The sequence below is a fragment of the Panthera pardus genome, unplaced genomic scaffold, assembly GCF_024362965.1.
Source record: "Panthera pardus isolate Hobbes unplaced genomic scaffold, ASM2436296v1 HiC_scaffold_15, whole genome shotgun sequence".
Classification (NCBI taxonomy): domain Eukaryota; kingdom Metazoa; phylum Chordata; class Mammalia; order Carnivora; family Felidae; genus Panthera; species Panthera pardus.
Window position 1 is genome coordinate 28037755 of NW_026526710.1, and position 20852 is coordinate 28058606.

The 20852-nt window shown below is 43.9% G+C and overlaps 1 protein-coding gene across 10 annotated transcripts in view; it reads right to left on the reverse strand.

The window, feature by feature from the left end:
- Nucleotides 1-20852, reverse strand: part of PIEZO2 (piezo type mechanosensitive ion channel component 2) — a 468071-nt gene that overhangs the window by 383605 nt on the left and 63614 nt on the right. For all 10 annotated transcript variants that reach the window (XM_053902383.1, XM_053902382.1, XM_053902379.1 and 7 more), the window contains exon 2: nucleotides 742-837. In XM_053902383.1, coding sequence (XP_053758358.1) covers nucleotides 742-837 — 96 coding nt within the window. The remainder of the gene's footprint in view (nucleotides 1-741; nucleotides 838-20852) is intronic.

A 20852-nucleotide genomic window follows, 5' to 3' on the forward strand; every position in this document is an offset into this window, starting at 1 on the left:
TTTATTTCTGACGGTATTGTTTGGAAAAATTGACCTGGTGTGGTTTAATGTTTATACTTGTGGAAGAACTTCAAATATGGAAACTTAGAAGGCAGACCATGCCTCCTAATTTGAACCTCAGAAGAAATCGTCACATTCTTTTCTATGCCTTCAGATTCTTGCAGGGCAATGGGAAATGGATCCAAAATTTTGCAGCAACATGCTTGAGAAACCCTCCTCCAGACTCAGATTACTCTCTTCCAGCACTTGATTGAGGCATATGGAAGAGATCTCAGCTGATGTATAAACAAGTCATGACCGGGACCCGGCCTCTTACCCGGTACTCCTGCTACGTGGCTTGGAAATGTTAAGACGGTGCTCTGCCTCCTTTCCACTTGCCACCACATTCTCCCCAGCAATCCAATATGCAAAGCGTGTGCCAATGTTGCTCCGCCCTCTGCCTTATTTTGTTGAAAATACCCTGAGTTCACCTTAACCAGCCAGAATGTTCCAGATACACTGCAAGCGTACCAACGAAGACCGACTTGGGAACTTGTGGGGGAGGATAGCTCTGTAAATGACAAAAACGTGTCACCAACCAGCTCCACGCTACTCAACTTGCAGCTGCTCAAACACTTGACGCCCGCTCCCAACGGGACCAGCACGACGCACAGACAGCATCTCTCGTATCAGATAAAGACAGACCCAGAAGCCCAGCGAAATGCATTCCGACCTCAGCAGAGAACAGCACACGTCTCTTACCTTGCATCGTTGCTTTTGTTGGTTCCGAGAACAGGGGGATGAGCAAGAGGTAGATGAGGTAGACAAAGGAGAGCCCATTGTACCGGAACGCACACGCTGCGGTTGGGAAGAGAAATGAGAGGGAGAGCGTCATTAACAATGGCAGGCTGATGGGACCAAGGTGCACGGGCCTGCGTGGGTGACTGCATCAGCCGTCGCTAGATCAAATGGCGACCTAAGCAGATAAGTCAATTAGGAAGTAAAAATTCAGCCTTTCTTCTGTGTTCCTCACTCTGTCGAGCACCATTAGAAATGCAGAATTAAAATGCATCATCCCTGCTCTTAAAATCTACCCAGGAAGGCAGCACCCACATACCTGAATGAAGGCAGTCCATAAATGAGTCATAAGTTAAGCTGGAGAAATTAAAATTGCTACGGAAATATAGAGGCAACGGGATTGGGGAGGGTTTGGGATGCGCGGGGAAGGTTTTTCCATGGAAGAGAGGAGACAGAAGAGACAGACAACAGAAGGATATTTGGTAAACGCTCCATGGCAGGGCTTTACACAAATTTTGTCATTTAATCCTCATTTTATGAGTAGGAACAGTCAGGCTCAGAAAGACTCAACCGCTCACCTGAATCTCCCAACTAGGATTTGACCGAGTTAGAATTAAGCTCAAATCTGCCAGGCTCCCGACCCTATGCTCCTTCTGCATCGCTTATCTGACACACAGAACTCCAACGACTGGCTCCAGTGCGTGCCTTAGCTCTCCAGGTTCCCATTTCCCCATCTGTGAGGCACACATGATAACTGTCTCTAACTCATTGACTCATTGTGAGGGATAAATAGAAATATATAATATGATAATACCTATGGCTCAGCGTCTTATACCCAGGAGGCCCTCAGAAACATGAGCATTTATCATATCATCCTCATTATTATCCAGGGAGAAGAAAGTGTGCAGTGTTCCATGCAGAAAGAAAATGAGCACATTATAGCAATAAGAAATAAATTTACTGGCTGACTAAAGAAAAACTAAAGACGAGAAGGACTGAATATGAACCTGTGAGGTGAGGAAATCTGTTTAATGATTACACAGATGGAAACATGTTGGAATGAAAGTTGGGAGGAGAGAAAATAGAAGGCAGTGGACTATGGAGTTGATGTTAGTACATAACCATAATAACAATTATTACTATTAAATAATAATAATAATAATGATGATGATGATGATCTGGTGACTGTGTGAGAAATTTGGACTGGGAGAGAGTGAAACTGAAAAGTTGTGGTAATTGGGGAATAAATGAGGATTCCAGACAGAGCAGTGATGACAGCAAGTTTAAAAAGCAGCAGATGGAATAAAAAAGCATTTTGTAAAATAAATATGGAGAGGTGTGAAGAGAAATTATACAACAGTGACTCCAAGGCTTGTAACCCGGGCAATGATAAGGATTACTGCCATGGAGAAAAGTGATTTAAGAAGTGGTAAGTTTAGGGGCGTCTGGGTGGCTCAGTTGGTTAAGTGTCCAACTTCGGCTCAGGTCATGACCTCACAGTTCGTGAGTTTGAGCCCCACACTGGGCTCTTTGCTGTCAGCACAGAGCCTGCTTCGGATCCTCTGTCCCCCTCTCTTTCTGCTCCTCCTCTGTTTGTTTGTTCTCTCTCTCTCTCTCAAAATAAATAAACTTTAAAAAATATGAGTTTACCTTTAGACAAACTCACAGAATTAAATCACAGGGTGGGGACCAGATGGAAATAGCCAGTCGTTAGCATGGACAGCATCCTTGCTTAGGGCTCTAGGGGGAAAGGGAGGTGCAGCCTGAGCAAAGTGTTCGAAGAAATGACAAGAAGGGAAAGCTTCTCCCAAGGCAAGAGCAATGGACAGATGTACACAAGACAGAAGCATCTGCCTCGACTGCTGCCTGCATATGGGGTAAAGATGGAGGGGAAACTGGTAGGTATGCAAGAAAAAAAAAAGCGGCAGAAAATTTAGGACAGACATGAGAAAATCCAGGAAGGTCCAGTTTCACAAGAGAACAAGTTTTCACAAAAAAGTTCACTATGACAGAGAGATGAATTGATCACCAGCAAGGATGTCTTCGAAGGTCTCTGAAGGAGGAGGTCGTCACATGGAAATGCAAGAGAAGCACTGTGGTAACCAAGAAGTAGGAAACGAGAAGGGGAGTCCGGGGGGGTGGTCAGGAGAGCCCGAGAGGACTGAGTATGGGAGACATGGCACGGGCAAGGCCTGGGTGCCCTTGGTCAGAGGGTGGAGCATCTGGAACCACAGGACAATCCAGTATGGGATGCACATTGGGACTCACAAACATGGTTCCCACGCAGGGAGACCAGATCCAGGAGGGCTGATCTTGAGACAGAATTTGAACAGCAGGAGCATGGCATAGGCCAGCCCCCAGCCCTCGCTTCTGGTGGCTTACTCTAGAGTCCAGCAATCAGTGGCACAGTAGGGCAAAGTGAGGGATGGTATCCTAAGGAAAGGAGGAATTCAGAAAACGTGCTTTTTCATTCCAAAAGAATCGCGCACATATTTGTAGCTGTTTACACCATCACTGACATTCCTAATCTCCTTTGTGGAAAGACCCAAAGCAGGAATAAACTTTCACACTATTGATGGGGCTGATAGGAAAATATATAAATGGGACAATGTAAAGGAATAAAAACATATGCTTGAATTGGCTTTCTAGATTGTTTTTCCTTCTGTCTCTTATTTCTCATCCACAGCTAAAGCTCCTTAAAAACAATTCAAAGATATTTGGTTATTCATTCAGCTAACAAATATTTATTGAGTGTGTACTATGTGCCGGGACCCCCAAAGATCCTCCTCTGCCTTTGGGAACTCACATTTTGTTGAGGAGATGTATGAGGAACAACAAACACAAGGTCAACCACCAGAAACGTTGGAAAACAAGCACTACGTGAAGAGGAAGCCCGCAGGGAAAGGGGGTAGGTGAGGCAGGTGAGCCAGCTGACCGAGTCTCCCGTGGGAGAGGGTGCCGGGGCGGGGACTTGGAGCAGAAGCGGGCCCGGCCTGGGTGACCCGCCCCAGAGTGTCCCACAAGGTGCCAGTGTGCCAGCAGAGTCCTGGATGGGGCCAGACCGGGTGCACCTTACAAGGAAGGGATCAGAAGACACTGGCTGTCACTCTCAGATGTCAGTTCTGTGCTGGTTCTCACCCACAGTTCCAGGCTGCAAGCCCAGCTCCTGCCTACGCCCGCGGCTCCGTGCCTCAGTTCACACCCTGCGTGCTGCGCCACTGCCCAGCTAAAGAGCCAGCACCCTCCATATGCTGCTTCCTGCCTGTAGGCTTCGCCCGCACCCCTCCCTCCGACCGCAACACCTTCCCATCCTTCCTCCACCAAGCATCTTGCCACATGGCTTACGTGTGTCCTCCTCTGGCTCATCGCCCATGTCCACAGCCTCCCAAACAGCTGCATTTCACCCCCTGGTGCCTCTTCCAGGTCACTTCTCATTCAGCATCACACGCGTCAGTACAGATGCCGGTGACCACCTCTGCTGTCTCCAGGGCCCCGTGCACAGGAGGTGCTCAGACCCACGAGAATCACGAAGAGTGAATAAATGAATGAAATGGAATGGAAAAGACGTGAGGGCATCCAGAAAGAGAAGCAGGCTATCCAAGTGTGCAGCCTGCCGGGCAGCAGGAACACACCACAATGGACATTTAAATAAAAACATCACAATTGACATTTACACAACCGTAAACAAAATACACATCTAAACAACTGGAACATTTCTTTCTTTTCAGCCCTACCCTAGGGGTTTTGTCCATGTTCATTAGTATTGTGCAGCAAAATTACCCATTCCTGAATATTTCTGGGGGAAAAACTCAAGTAGAATTCACTTTAACGAGCACTCACAGTGACTTATCCGCTGTGAATGTGTCTCATAATAGCTTACAAAAATGTGCTTGCTATGTGTCAAGCCCTGACGTGTGCACTCCATGCACACTGACCATATGATTACCATGCCCCTTTCACAGGGACTGTTAATTACTCTCTCTCTACACACGAAAAACCAAGAAGCGCAGGTAAGTAACCAGGCTGAGGATAGAGCCGGGGAGTCTAGTCCCCGAGGCTGCACAATCATTAGGAAGCATCGTGGCCTCACGACCTGTCTATCCTGTCCCCAGTTAACCGTCAGGGGCTCAGTGAGCCAGAGCCTTCCCTCCACAGGATGACAAATGCTCTGCATGTATCAGTCTTGCTGTTTCAGTTTTATAACGTCACTCTGTCAGGTTTCCAATTATGCATAGTGGAAATGTGTATACTGGGGACATTCCCCAAGACTGACTTTGGAGGGGGAGAAAGGAGACCGCTCTTGGGGTCTCGCATCACAGCGTCTGGTAACCACTATTCACAGCTAAGTCCGAAGACCTTAAGGAGAGGACAAGGACAATGGTCCCCCGTAATGGCCACCTCCTGGTTGTCATGCCCATGTGAATCCCCTGCTTCTGAATATGGGCTGGAGCCAGTGACTCCCCTTGAAGAGAGACAGTAAAAGTATCCTGATACCACTTGATGGCTTCTATTCTGGGTGCCCCTCTGCCTCTCCCCTTGCTCACCAGGCATGTGGCAAGGGGCTGAAGTCTCCAGCCAGCAGCCAGCCCTCTCCGGCCAACAGCCACGTGAGTTAGCTTGGAGGCAGCTCATCTGGAGACCGTGACCTCACCCCCACCCCCCACCCCGCCTTGACTGCAGCCTTGTGAGACAGCCTGCACCACATGCGGAGCCACACCTGGGTTCCTGACTCCCAGAAACTCTCAGATAGTTTGAGCTGCTAAATACCTAGGTAATTTGTATGCATTAAGAGATACCCACACTTAAAAATCAAGCCACTTCTAAAAATCCAACTTCGTTTATTTTTGTCTGAAATTATCCCATTTGACTGATGACAGTGGCCCAACAAGGTGAATTCCCTGCTTTACTTTTTATGTGTAAAGTTGCTATCCAGGAGCTCACCCAAGCTGCTGGGGACTCTGAATGACATTTTCTTTCTTTCTTTTTTTTTTTTAATGTTTATTTTTTGAGACTGAGAGAGAGAAAGAGAGAGAGCGAGAGCATGAGCGGGACAGAAGCAGAGAGAATGACACAGAATCCGAAGCAGGCTCCAGGCTCTGAGCCGTCAGTAACAGCCGGACACAGGGCTTGAACTCACGAACAGCGAGATCGTGACTTGAGCTGAAGTCGGACACTTAACGGACTGAACCACCCAGGCACCCCTAAATGACATTTCTAAGTGAGTTATCCCCATCAAGCGCAAAATGCCTTTGAACTTGCTGAGGCAGCACATGTGAGCTAGAAAAGCCTTAGAAGGCAAATAGCAATCGCTCCTTCATCAAGCATGATGTTGCCTTTTTTCAGGAGCACATTTGCAACTCTTCGTAATGAGCTCTTGTGTTCTGTCTGCACTGTGTTCCAGATACCCGGCACCTCTCTTGGACAGTCAAGACACCTGGACCTCTGCCCTCTGCCTCAAGAACTTTACTGTTGATAGTACAATTTTTTTTTTTTTTTTGAAATTGCTCAAAGGAGAAAGAGTCTTTGCTTTGGCTAAGAATGTACTACAGTTGCCACTATTCCTACCTGATTTTAATGACCCAGAATTATATGGAAACCCCCCCAAAAGGGTGACAACAGTTGACAGGAATTTCCCAAACAAAAGACCTTGCCAGGCCTAGAGGGCCCACAATTACAAACCAGGAGTCAACAAGTTATCAAGTGAAGTGTTTTATAAATTCGAATACCATCCTTTGAACTGTAAACAATTGAACTTGCCTCATTAAGGAACTTCATTTTGTAAAGATCAAAGTTGGCAAGCAGTTTTGGGAAAACTCTCCCAACAGGAAATGATTGGACTCTGACAATTCATCAAAATGAGAAGGGGAAAAGTTTGTTGCAAGTATGAAATTGTTAAGATGACCACGCAACATTATTTTAAATTTATTTTTATTTTTTTTAATGTTTATTTATTTTTGAGAGAGAGAGAGGCAGAGTGCAAGTGGGGGAGGGGCAGAGAGAGAGAGGGAGACACAGAATCCAAAGAGGCTCTGAGCCGTCAGCACAGAGCCCGATGCAGGGCCTGAACTCACGGACCGTGAGATCATGACCAGTGAGATCATGACCCGAGTTGAAGTCAGATGCCCAGCTGACTGAGCCACCCAGGTACCCTGTCATGCAACATTTATAAAAATACTTGATTGCAGTTTGTGTACAGATCTTCCTCGACTTACAGTGGGGTTACGTCCCAATGAAACCAAGGTAAGATGAAAATAATGATAGTCTAAAATGTATTAATACACTTAACCTACTGAACGTCATAGCTCAGCCCAGACTGCCTTAAACGTGCGAAGGACACTTACTTTTTTGTAACGTTTATTCATTTTTTGATAGAGAGAGACAGAGCGTGAGTGGGGGAGGGTCAGAGAGAGAGGGAGACACAGAATCCGAAACAGGCTCCAGGCTCTGAGCTGTCAGCCCAGAGCCCGATGTGGGGCTCAAACTCACGGACCGTGAGATCATGACCTGAGCCGAAGTTGGACGCCCAACCGACTGAGCCACCCAGGCGCCCCAAAGGACACTTACTTTAGCACAATTAAAGGAATCATCTGACACAAGCCGATTTTATAATCAAGTGTTGAATCGCTGGTGCAACTGATTGAATACTGTACTGAAAGTGACAAACACAATGGCTGTCTGGATATAGAATGGCAAGAATGTAAGTCTTATGGCTACTGACCCTCGTACCCGGTGTGGTGAACGGGGAGCAGCGGCTGCTACCACCCAGCATCGTGGGAGAACATTGCACTGCAGGCCGCCAGCCCAAATTCCAAGCTCAAAATACAGTTTCTACTGAGTGCATATTGCTTTTGTCCAATCATCCGCCGAAAGGCGGGACCATCTATATAATAATTTCCCCTTGACTACAATATGATCTCAGAGAGGTTTAAGCAACTTTAGTTTACCCTTCCATAATAGTTGAAGGCAATAATTTTAGATTATGTTATTAAATGTAAGGGCTCACAGAGTTGAATTTTTAGCCAGATGTGATCTACTTCCTTCATACCCTGTAGCAAAGCCAAACAGCATCTCACTATTGATGGCCTCAGAGACAATGCTTTAAATGTTTAGAATCTCCATTTCAACTAAGTACATTCTAAATGCTCTTTATTGCCTCAAGGAGTTTTGTTTAACAGTTGCCAGAGCAGTAGAAACACAGTATTCAGAACAAGCAACTTCAGCACCAAGTGACAAAAGAGTTCTGTCCATTCAGTGATTCCAGAAATTTTTTGTTTGTTCGTACTTTTAATATTTTTTCCTTCTCTGCTCTGGAGCATTTAATTGCTTTTAAAAGGATGTCCTCTCAAAATCCTGGTTATTTTCTTTTTAAAAAATGACAACAAGAGAATCAGCTGCAAGTATTTACAATGGAGCAGGGAAAAAAATTAAACAATGGTAGATTTTTCCTAAGGAAAGCTATCAAAGAAGAGGGACAGGAAAAAGGCTGTTATGTCACCTGATTCATTGTCTATTTGTGTAGAATTCTTTTTCCCATTATACACTCCTGTGTCTTAGATCCGGTTAAAGTTATAAATGTCTCAAGTAGTGATGCTTTAGAACTGAGAGTCAAGACCCAGTTCTTCCCGTTTCCTTTATGTCTGACCTCCACGTCCACAAGAGGCTGGACAAGGCTGGGACAAGAACACCTGCCTTCAGAAAGGTTCAAAAATATTTCATCAAGAAAGATGCTACCAGGGGCGCCTGAGTGGCTCAGTCAGTTAAACGTCCGACTTCAGCTCAGGTCATTATCTTGCGGTCCAGGAGTTTAAACCCTGCATCAGGCTCTGTGCTGACAGCTCAGAGCCTGGAGCCTGCTTCGGATTCTGTGTCTTCCTCTCTCTGCCCCTTCCCTGCTCACACTCTGTCTCTGTCTCTCTCTGTCAAAAATAAATAAACATTTAAGAAAAAAAAAAAAGAAAGAAAGATGCTACCAAAAGGTCTCTCTCCCCCTACAGGTCAGAAAGGCAAGACATATGCTTGCGTACTTATTCTTATCATGTAACACCTGCATTATCTCCTTTCTGCACACCATAAGAATGTTCATACATGTGTACCACAAAAAGCTAATAGAAATAATTTTCAAATAATAGAATATGCCGTCACATTTGGGGATAGTCCCTATATTTTAACATTGTCCAGAGATGTATGAAAGCTGACTTCGTTCCACGGAGTTCGTCAGTCCAGTCCTGAATCCATCAATCAGGTATTTGTCACACTTCAAGAAATAGAAATATCTCACCACAAAAAAAAGAAATGGAATTACATGACATGATGAAGGTGTTACCTAACACTACAGTGGTCATCATTTTGCAATATTTAAGTGTATCAAATCAATACAATGTATACCTTTAAACTTATACAATAGTTATATGTCAATATATCTCAGAAAAACTAGAAGAGAAATATTATACTGTACATTAACTTCGTTAAAGAAGTCGGTTAAAAGAATGTAATTTTAGAATAAAGCATCAAAGAAAGTAAGACTTTTACATGGTAATGGATTGCAAGGTCTTAGAATCAAATTGTAGTAGCAGAAAATCATAACCATTACTCAGTTTGCTAAAATTTTAAGCCAGTTTAAGGAAAAATCAGGTGAAAGCATCTCATTTATAAAGGATAGAAGCCTTTGGTCTGAGTTTTCTACTTAACTCAAAACAACTTGGGGTGCTATCTGTAAAACATAAGCTGAACCAGATGGTCACTAAAATCTTAGATTTTTTTTTTTTTTGGCCTCTGAATTTAAACATTCATTGCCTTTTAAATTATTAAGAGGTAGGATTCTGTTTTATTTTTTAATTAATTTAATACATACCAAATATTACTAACAGTATTAAAAGCTTAACTTGGGGTGCTTGGGTGGCTCAATTGGTTAAGCCTCCAACTTTGGCTCAGGTCATGATCTCTCAGTTCGTGAGTTCAAGGCCTGCATCAGGCTCTAGCCTGGAGCCTGCTTCAGATTCTGTGTGTCCCTCTTTCTCTGCCCCTCCCCTGCTTGCCCTCTGTCTGTCTATCTCTCAAAAATAGATAAACATTTAAAAAAAATTCTAAGTTTAACTGAGTTTTCTAAACACATCCTGATTGATTATACAGTTGGCATAAAACGAATTCTAAAGACTATGGTGCTTTTTCCTTGTTTATAAATATCTTTGAACCTATTATTCACCATTTTATAAGTTTACCCACAGAAAGTTGTCATATTGAAAATACAAATCCTTCCGCTCAAGCTTGACCTTGCTCACCCCTCCTCACGTGAGAGAATAACAGCACAGATTGTCTCCTGTATTTGCGAACGAAACAAAACAAAGTTTTATGAATGAATTTGCGAATGAAACGTTTGTCGCCACGTTTACTAAATCACTCCCCTTTCTTCATACACACATTTATTCACAAGGAAGGAAAGTACCTTTTAACTCCATCTTGATTCACCTCTGTGTAACTAAACACTTTACAAAGCTATGGATCATGCTACCTCTCTAGCAGGCTGTGACTAGCAGAATGCAGACCCTCTTCTAGGGTTTCAAATTATTGATTGCAATGAAGACTTAACCTGTAAAAAGATTATTTGTAAGAATTTAAAACTTATTGTGCTCAGTAAAAACTATTTTTTAAGTTTATTTATTTATTTATTTATTTAGAGAGAATATGAGCAGGGGAGGGGCAGAGAGAGAGGAAGAGAGAGAATCCCAAGTAGGCTCTGTGTTATCAGCACAGAGTTCGATGCAGGGATTGAACTCACAAACCATGAGATCATGACCTGAGCCAAAACCAAGAGTCAGACGCTTAACCAACTGAGCCGTACAGGTGCCCCAAACACTATTTTTAAATAAGAGTGCTGATTATCACTCATGCCTAATTTTATATTAACTTTTCACTTCCAGTTTTTGACTTCTAATTAACTCTGTCTTTATGAACTCGATCTTATTGATTTTTAATTAATGCTACTTTTCTGTAATTTTCCCAAAGGTTAACTTCTCTTCCTAAAAAATATAAATTCTATTATATTACACATTTAATAGCTGGGTTGTATTACAAATTTAATAGCTGTAGCTGGGTTTTTACATCATTGGTCCTCTGAAAAAACTAAGACGTGCTTAGGAACCTAATGATAAAGCAAAGTTCCTTACTGGACTTTGCTTAGATTTGTTAACAAGTTTACTTTTACAGACTCATCGAGACTTCACGTTTGGAAATTTACCCTCCATCTATGTGGATATCAGCATCTCTAAAGTACTAGGTTGAACCACTGAACTTAATATGCCACTAATGTTTAAATATTAGTAAGTTCTCATGATTCAAACCGTGTTACAAGTGGAGAATAATATTTCCATTTCAGAAATAAAAGAATCAGCCACAGTGCTATTCTATCTATAAGCCACTTGAAACAACTATGGAAAAGGGGGACAGCCAGGGCTGGAACATAGGTGTAGGCACGTATAAAAAGTAGGTTTGTGTAAGTGGCAGTGACTTTTTAATAACAGGGTTAATTTACTACCTCCTACAGTTCCTTTTTTGAAAGATTTAGTAAAGTAAGATTTTTTTGTGTGTAGGCTTTCACCATAGGCTGTAGAACAGTCTGGATTATTCTCAGTAGCATCCTTCCTGGACTGACGTGTGCACTCACACAAGAAGAAATCAATGAGTTCATGTTTCTCTCATCCTCAGCACACGATGCTGCTCAGAGCTGGATCTTGTTTAACAACTAATAAGGCTGAAAACTGATGAAAGATAACCATTTTTATCTTGATAAATTTACTCTGACATCCTGCCTGCTTCCTCCTGGGAACACCTTCTTCTCTGATATATATGGAGCTATTGTTACTGCCTTTAAATATTTCTGTTGCCTGAGAAGCAGACACACCTTTCGTGGCACCGATTCAGCTCTCGACCACGTCTGGGCTTTATGCTTATGATACCACACGAATGAGGGCAGCCTCTGGCCACGATGTCAAATCATCGCTCCCAGAACAACATCCAAAACAGCAATGGATTAGCGTCTTCTGCCAGATCTCTTTGCTCTGTATGCAGAATCTTTGACGTTGGATTTAGTCCCTTCCTCATCACTCCAAATGCCGATTGCACGCAAAGTCTGTGTCACTGACAAAGGAGTAGGTACAAAAGAATCCTTACAGAGACTTCTAGGCTTGCCCACCCAACCACATCCCACTCCCCAGACTGCCTTGGCCTTTTCCACTCTCTCCCTTACTACCCTTCTTTTCAACATATACCACATCCTCCTGACTTATGAAATTAAATACTTTAAAACTCGTTGACAGGCTGCTCTACTTGGAGAATGAGAGTAACAATTCCAGTAACACGGTTAAGCTGACTCTGTTTCCATCAGCTCTCGGCCTTGACCTGATAAAGCATTTGATTGTTGGCCAATAGATAAAGAAGTCTTGGATCTCCTAAGTTTCCAGGCATAAGATGACATTTGACCCTTCCTGACCCATTGTTATGCCCCATTATTTACAAGATGATCCACAATGTGTCAGAACTTTCCCCAGAGTCCCCTCAGATGAGACTGTTTGGGTATCTTGGTCTATCTCCCAAATGCAGGTATGACTCATGAGCCATTGTGAGGCTCAGCTGGGTGGTTCATATCAAAATTCTACAGAGGTCGGGTTACCTCTACAAATGTCTTTGCTAAGTCACTTGGTAATATTTCATTGAAAGATAGGGAGGTCGCAGACCCTGCCACCATTACCTATGTCTTGCAAAGGCTCTAGCAACAATGCATTCTCTTAAATATGCCTCCATTCCAGCTAGAGCCCCCTATTAGCCATTCCCCAAACCTGCATATCACCAGGCCCTTGGCCACTTTGGAACAGGGGCTCCTTCCTGTTCATTACTCTATTTCCACTTTCCATTCCTAAACACAGTATGCATTCAGTAAATATTTACTGAAAGAGCAAATAAAAAAAGCACAGCCCCCACTTGGGATTCTCTCTCTCTCCCTCTCTCTGTCCCTCACCTGCTCACGCACGCGTGGTCTTCTCTTTCCCTCTCTCTCTCTCAAAATTAACTTTAAAAAACGGGCAGGAAATTTGCAAAATGAAACGTACGTGATTTGGGGTGAATCACATAATGGCCAATAAGTCACCCCCAACCACTCCATCAGTAAGAACTAGCGTAGTAAGCCAACTAAACCTTCGTAGCAACAACTGAAGTAGGAGGGCAAGGGCACGGAAACAGAGATTAGGAGCTCTCACTACCTTCCACTGAAATCCTGAGGTGGCTTGGTATTTTTAAATAGGCTTGCCCTTCCTTGGCACAAATGGATCCTGAAGAACAAATGATCCTTCTTGGTCTTGTCTCAAAAAAAAAAAAAAAATCAGTTTCTGTGTTTTTTTTTTTTCCCCTCAGCTATCATCTGGAACCTGTTAACTTTTGTTAACTTTTGCAGCAGATTGCCTAGAAATACAACCGGGACAGTAAAGGAAAGCAAACTCCAACTTTCTTCTTCCTACTCATTTTCTTTAGCAATACACCCTGGGGCCCCCAAGTCCCTCCCCCCAAGTCCTCTTCCATACTGCAATAATGGGAGGGGGCATTTCAAAGGAGAAAAAGCACAATTTGGACCTAGTAAATTATATTCAACTCCTCTACCAGCATGTAAGAATGTGGAAACACACAGGAATGAATCCATCCATCTGTAGCTTCCTGTGAATCAGAGATGACCCTTTCTGTCACAGACGTCAGTCACCAGAGTGGCTGTCACCTCCTTCACTCTGCAGAACTCCTTCAGGTGAGCCCAGCAACCTGCTTTACCTGCCCGTCCCCCGCCATTCACAACCGGAGGGTCCAGCCCAGGCCAGTCTTTTTTCTTCCTGTTCCTTCCTGACCAGCAGCTGGTGCAAGGCCAGTCCTCTCCCTCAGGAAAATCTGAATACGATCACCTTACGGGTGAAGAGTATGAGGCAGACTGACTTCAATATTTTAACTTTATTTCATGTCTAGCTACTCTCAAAAGCTAATCTGTTGTGTTTTATTATAAGATGGCAGTATTTTTTTTATTCAATTAGTAGCTGGGACCAGGGTTTCTCTTAGAAAAAGAACTGTATTTGTTTGGACATTTTGTGTGATAGATTCTTGGGTTTGAATGGGAGATCCCGAGGAGTCCAGGAAAGGGCACAAAGGCTCTTCTAGACGGGGCTTCAGAAAAGGAGAGAGATTAGAGAGAGAACCCTGAGCATGGAAGTGAAGGCACTCAGCTGTGTAAGCTTTGCAGGACACGGTGTGACCTCCTCCTAGGAAACAGGGAACTCATAAAGCCTCAGTGCAAAGCACCTAAAAGGATTGCACCTTGCATCCGACTTGACATGAGGCAGAACTGAGGCAAGCCACAGATATAGGAAGCCCCCAGGCAGAAAGACTGGGGGAATTTTGCAGAAATCATCCTCAGAGAGCTCTGGGCTCTCACAGGCCAAGCAACTGGGGCTCAGGGGACAGGGAAGCTTCATTTGACAGCCACTGTATATGTCTTTGCTACCAAATAACCAGTCTGCATAGTCCATTTTTTATTAAAAAGCCAATCAATTCAATTAGGAGAAAGAGGAGGTAAAAAAGGGAATGGTAGTTATTTGATATCTGATGTAATTAATTTTCTCTTTATAACCCTTTGGTGAATCAATCATATCTTAAAGAGCATTTGCCAGGTTCTGGGGAAAATAATTTGCTAGAGCTGTTCAGGTTACAAAGCCTTTATCTCATTTGATACATCCTACAGTCCTGTGAAGTGTAGGAATTGTCAACACTCCTTTTCAGAGAGCACATATCCCACAAGGGTTAGGACGTCGAGCCAGAACTCAAACTTTGGATTCCAGAAGCTTTCCTTCATTCACACTGGCCATCCATCATGATGGGGACCCACCCACAGTGAGTTTGTCCCGTGGACTTCCTCCTTTCTCATCCCTCCCCTCGAACGCACAGTGTTTGGGTCTGGCTGCCCATGTGATTTAATTTTACTTACTCTTAGAGGCCTACACCCTACTTTTTTGACTATTTTATCTAATGAGACCCCGATCCTAATAATTTGAGACGGCAGAAACTCCTCTAAGACATCACTCCGCTAGCAAATGTGAGCTTCCCCAGGTCCCATTTTCAAGAAATCAGGTTTCAGAGGGAATGGGGTGCAAGGCTCCCAGAATCATCTTTCTAGGATATAAATGTGAACACCCCCTTCCCTTGCCTTCAACTAGTTGTGGGATAAGAGTAATGACAATTATTATTTATATACATTTTGTATCATCTATCATTCATCCTGATGTTAGAGATTCGACATCATCTGGTTCTTCCGTTGGTCTGTTTCCCCCAGAATGAAGTCGCCACACAGCAGTTGCTAAGTAAATGAGTCAATGACAGAATGAACCCACATGTGAGTATATTTTTTATCTGCACAAAGTCCCGTGCTGTACTGTCATTTCCTTTTAAAGATGAACACGATATGACTCTCAAAGGATCTCGTGCCCTAAGTCATGTCAGTAACCAGAAGACAACAGAACAAGAATCAAAACTGGCTCAACCTCTCAATTTCAGACTTCTTGCTTCCTTATACTGACTCTTCATCCACAACGGTCCACCCCCTCTAAAATCTGGACAACCCCTCTCAGCCTCAGGCCTCCCCATGCCACAAACTCCAGTCACCTGCCTGCTTTTCCTGAAATACCCAAAGTTTTCATTCCTCCTTTCTTTCTGATGGGATGTCGAGTTTCCTGGAAAGCCCCTCCTCTTCCTTCCTCTTCAAATGTATCTGGTGAAACCAGAAGCTGGCTAAGCTTCTCCACCCCAGCCTCCCACACGCCCGCCCTGACCTAGCGGGGTTCTTACACACACCTTTAAATCTTTAAACCATTTCCTGGTCATAAACGATGAGCCAGTACTCCTAGCTTGATAAATTATGAATCTCCTACCCTTCCTTCTTCCTGAGCCCCTCTTCCCTTCTTTATTAAAGCTGCAATTTCCTAGACCTTAATGGCAGGCTAAATATGGAACAACACACATCACTATGAAAATACAGGAACCTTAAATCTCACTTGAATTATAATGCTTACTAGAACACACATAAAAAAAGTAGGGAGGAAGAAAGGAAAGGTGTGGGGAGGGAGGGAGAGGAAAGGCATATTTCCCATAATGAAAACCTTAATGGTATATGTGGTGATCTGAGCCCTGTGAAGTACCCAGGACAAAGAGTATAAATGATTCCCTTTATACTCTCAGCATCTAATACAACTTCCTGGCATGGAGTGAGTGACCAACAAATATATGTTGTATTAAATTGGATTGACAGGACATATAAGAAAATAGTATTTATTATCATATACACAGATTTTTGAAGATTGAGAGTATGTCAATAGTGGGAAATATTAAAATTATCAGTTGTCATAAAACTTAAATTTATGTGAAGTTGACTTTTAAAAACATTATTGTGCCTGTTCTCGTGTCATGAAAACTCGGTATGGAATCCCTAACAACAGGTTAAAGAGACTAACAAGTAAGTGGAAAAAATAAGTAAGAGGAAAACTTGATATGATTATAAAATACCCAACAATAAGAACAAATTCACAAATCTGCCAGAAATTATTCTGAAGGAAGTGATCAACGTGCAAAACACAATCATGTGGTGATAATGGATCCCTGTTTATCCAGCTAAACTTTTTTGTAATACAAAAGTTGAGGCAAATAAATAATTCAAGTTTTTTTTTTTTAATGGGAAGAATTTTTTTAGGGTGAAGAAGCTGAAAATGTCACATTTAAGAGAAGTAGGATTTTTCATTCAAAATTGCACTTCAATCTCCAAGGTTTTTCTTCTCAGGGAATAACTAAGTCTTGTGTGTTTTGGATAACAATGACTGACAATCCCATCTGTAGCATGGCAGGAAGTTGGCCAAACCCATCAGTGTCCCTTCCGGCCCTGAGGCTGTCAGAGCGGATGAGTTAGCACAGGGCCGAAGTACCTTCTCCGCAGGCAGAATCCTGTGTCTGTGCATAAGCATCTCTCCTCCAAGCAATACTCTTGGTCATTCTTCACCATAATGTAAATATATTTATCTGACTCTAGATAATAAAAGTGTTTTTCCTCTGCAAATAAATAAGAACATGGGGCTGGTGTTCAAGGAGGGTATAACCTTGACGTACAGTGACAAGAGAACAGCTTTATGCTCTGGGGCTTTCTGTGAATGCTGATGATTTTATTCCCACTTTGTCTACATACCTCCTCACATCCCCTAAAAAATACTGTGCTCACCTTCTCTTCTGCACTCTTTCTACAACTTTTCTCCAAGAGTGCATAACCGCCCCCCCGCCCCGCCCCAACAGGTTTGCATTTGTGCTTCTGTCTAGCGACATAAAATCTTTTTTTTGTTAATTAAAAAAAATTTTTTTTAATTTATTTATTTTTGAGAGAGACAGTGTGCGGGCAAGGGAAAGGGGCAGAGAGAGAGGGAGATGCAGAATCCGAAGCAGGCTCCAGGCTCCGAGCTAGCAGCCCGGAGCCCGACGCAGGGCTTGAACTCACAAACCATGATCATGATATGAGCCCAAGTTGGCCACTTACCTGACTGAGCCATCCAGCTGCCCCCAGCTACATGAAGTCTTGAGCTTCCTCCCAGGGAGGCCCCTCCAGGGTAGGAAGCAAGGTGTGGCAACAGGAGGAGGGCTTGCCATGCAGCCCAGAGACTCCTGCGTGCTGGTTCCTTCTGCCTTTCCACCTACTCCCTTCTGAGCACACTGAAACCCTCAGGCACGACAACCTGCTGGCAACTGCCATTGCTGTTGCTTCTTTTCTGGCTTTCTCTTTGCCTTTGTGTTAAAACATACTGCCTCCTGTGTCGTCTTCTTAATCACTCAAGTATCTCATTCAGAAAGTCATCTCTTGAACACTCCATGCTGAACGAGGCACTTCCTTGGCTGTGTTCTCATGAGGCCTTGTACAGACTCGTATGTGTACCCAACACTTGAATTTTTTGGTTACAAGTCTTCCCCTGACCCACAAAACTATAAGCACCTAAAGGCATCAACTATGTCCTATTTGTTCCCGTATCCCTGGGGACTTAACACAGACGGTCCTGAAAGCAACACATGAGAGCAGAATTCTAAGACAATTAGAATAATGAAGAACTCTCACTCTGATGCTCTTACAATAACTGCTTGGTTGAGGAAATCTAGATGAAATGAAGTGCTAGGACCCACACCCTTATATGAGAAGTCCAGAACATTCTCTGCGACTGTCTAGTCATTGGATTTCCATACTCAGCAAGACTTCTTCGTCTCTACAGAGCAGAAATTAGAAATGTTCATGGGAGAAACTTAAAGTTCCTGACAGACTCACAGAGAACTGTATTGAGTAGTTTTGCTGTATTCTAATTTTCTTTACTCTTTTATGCTTAATCAATTTATGCTTTACCATATGTATTGTTTCCTAGCTACAAATACATAAGGCCATGTCAACCAAGGACCTAGTGGACCACAGGTGGTACCCTCAAACCAGGCAACTAAAGTGTAAAGAAGGGGCCATATCCAGTAGGGTAGTCTGGGTTACAAAAAGGTATAAAGGATTGCAGGGGCACCTGGGTGGCTCAGTCGGTTAAGCCTCTGACTTCGGCTCAAGTCATGACCTCTTGTGAGTCACGAGCCCTTGTGAGTTTGAGCCCTGCATCAGGCTCTGTGCTGACAGCTCAGAGCCTGGGGCCTGCTTCGAGTCTCCCTCTCTCTCTGTCCCTACCCCCACTCACACTCTGTCTCTCTCTCTGTCAAAAATAAATAGAAACATTAAAAAAAAAAAAAGGATTGCAGAGAACCAGAGTGCCCTTAACAGTGGGGGGCCACTTGCACCTGAACTCTCTCCTCCTGCCCTCTGGCCCCTTGCCAGTGCTGCTCACTGGCCGAACAAAGCCAGAATGGCAAGGGCTTGACTAGTCCATGCGGGGCAGCCTCCGGTGCCCACAAGGGTGCCTTGAGGTCTGGAGAAGTAAATGGGAAATTTCCAACATCGCGACCAATGTCCACTGAGACGAGCAAGTACCAAGAAACAGACTGCCTATGGGACTCAGCCAGGTAACCCTACAAATAACATTTAATTTGATTTAGTTATCATAGAAACTGCGCTCCTGATATACTGTTTGTAAATCAATAACAGCCATTATTAGCTGGCCTAGTGTTAATGATATGTGCACATGTGTGTATCGTCTTCACTGGTCAGGGGTCCTTACAACCGGCCACATGTCAGAATCTTCTGGGCAGTCCCATTCGCACTCACGGAGTCCAAATCTGCAGCAGTTGTGCCTCAACAACTACAATTTCCCAAGTGTTCCAGGAAATTTGGGTGTGCATGATTGATGACCACCCCTGTAAACTCTCAGCACTTAATTCGTCTTAATGCATCTTGATAATAGAATGCTGAACAGGATACACTGAGGATCTCCCTAGTAAGACTTAAAACCTGCTGTTGGATTGAACTAAAACAGAACACAATGTATACTCAAACATTTGCAATAGAAAAGCCATAACTGAATTTAAGAAATCATTCACTTCATCAAGAGGTAAGAATCCAAAGCAGTGAGGGGCACCTGGGTGGCTCAGTCGGTTGAGCCTCTGACTCTTGATCTTGGCACAGGTCATGATCTCACGGTTTGTGAGTTCGAGCCCTGCATTGGGCTCCTCTCTGACGGTGCAGAGCCTGCTTGGGATTCTGTCTCTCCCTCTCTCTGTCCCTCCCCTGCTCTCTCTCTCTCTCTAATTAAACTTAAAAAAAAAAAAAAAAAAAAGAATCCAATGCAGTGAATTACCAACAGCCTCCATAACCTTCCAAGATGCCTTCCCATCCTAGGACTCTGCAAATAGTGGGTAAAGGATGTATGTACAATGCTTAACTGCCCAAACTCTTGTAATTTGTTTTAAGAGACAAGCTTATGGGGCGCCTGGGTGGCTCAGTCAGTTGAGCGTCCGACTTCGGCTCAGGTCATGATCTCACAGTTCGTGGGTTCAAGCCCCACATCGGGCTCTGTGCTGACAGCTCAGAGCCTGGAGCCTGTTTCAGATTCTGTGTCTCCCTCTCTCTCTCTCTGCCCCTCCCCTGTTCGCGCTCTGTCTCTGTCTCAAGAATAAATAAACATTAGAAAAATTAAAAAAAAAAACTTTAAAAAAAAGAGACAAGCTTATGTAACCAAATCTCAGGTGAAATGATGGGGCCGGGGGGAGGGGAGAACCATTCTTTTTTCGAGGAATAATAACCACCATCTAGCATTCTGGAACACCAACTGTGCACTAGGGACCCTGCCATGTCCCTAGAAACTCCATCAGAGAACTTTCTAATTGGCACATGGTTTATTGACCTGATAGCACAAGAATGTTGACAGGTGGAAGGTACATCTCCCTCCTCAAATATTCTATTGATCAAGGAATGCTGCTGAGGTGCTTAGCGGGAGGAGGAGATGTTCTTTTCCATGTCTGCAGGGCCTGAGGAGTAAGTAGTGTTTCAAACCCAGAGGTGTCCGAGCTCTGTGCAAGGAGCATCCCCTGGCCTGGCCCTTCACTGCAACCTCTTTCTGGGCTCTGATCAAAATCCAGGCCATTTTAAGTCCTACAAAGAGAACCTACTGATCTCATAAGCTGTGGTCTCAAACGGGATCACAAAATCATGACAAAAGATGTCAAAAAACTTTCCAATGTCTCTTCTCATTCCATAAAAGAGAAGTGTGTGAAGGGTTAATTTGAAATTCGAAAAGGGGCCTCGAGCTAACGCCCAGCCAGGAAGAGCCCTTCTGAAAGGCGCGGGATGGTGAGGCCAAGCAAGGAACCTAACGGTCCTGATGCCCAGATTCTGCCGCTTTGTGCCTCTTGTTCAGCTCAGCTTGCCAAGGTTCTTCTTTTCTATCGATTCTCCATTACAGAGCATCTGTAACGGTGCCTTTTCCTGGAAGAGACGGCAGAAGTCCCCTCTGACCTCTGATAAACAGTTACCTGCCATATCTGGCCTACCAGATTAAGTGCAAGGAAGCAAGGACGGTGATGGGGGCCGGGGTGGGGGGGAGGGAGGCGGC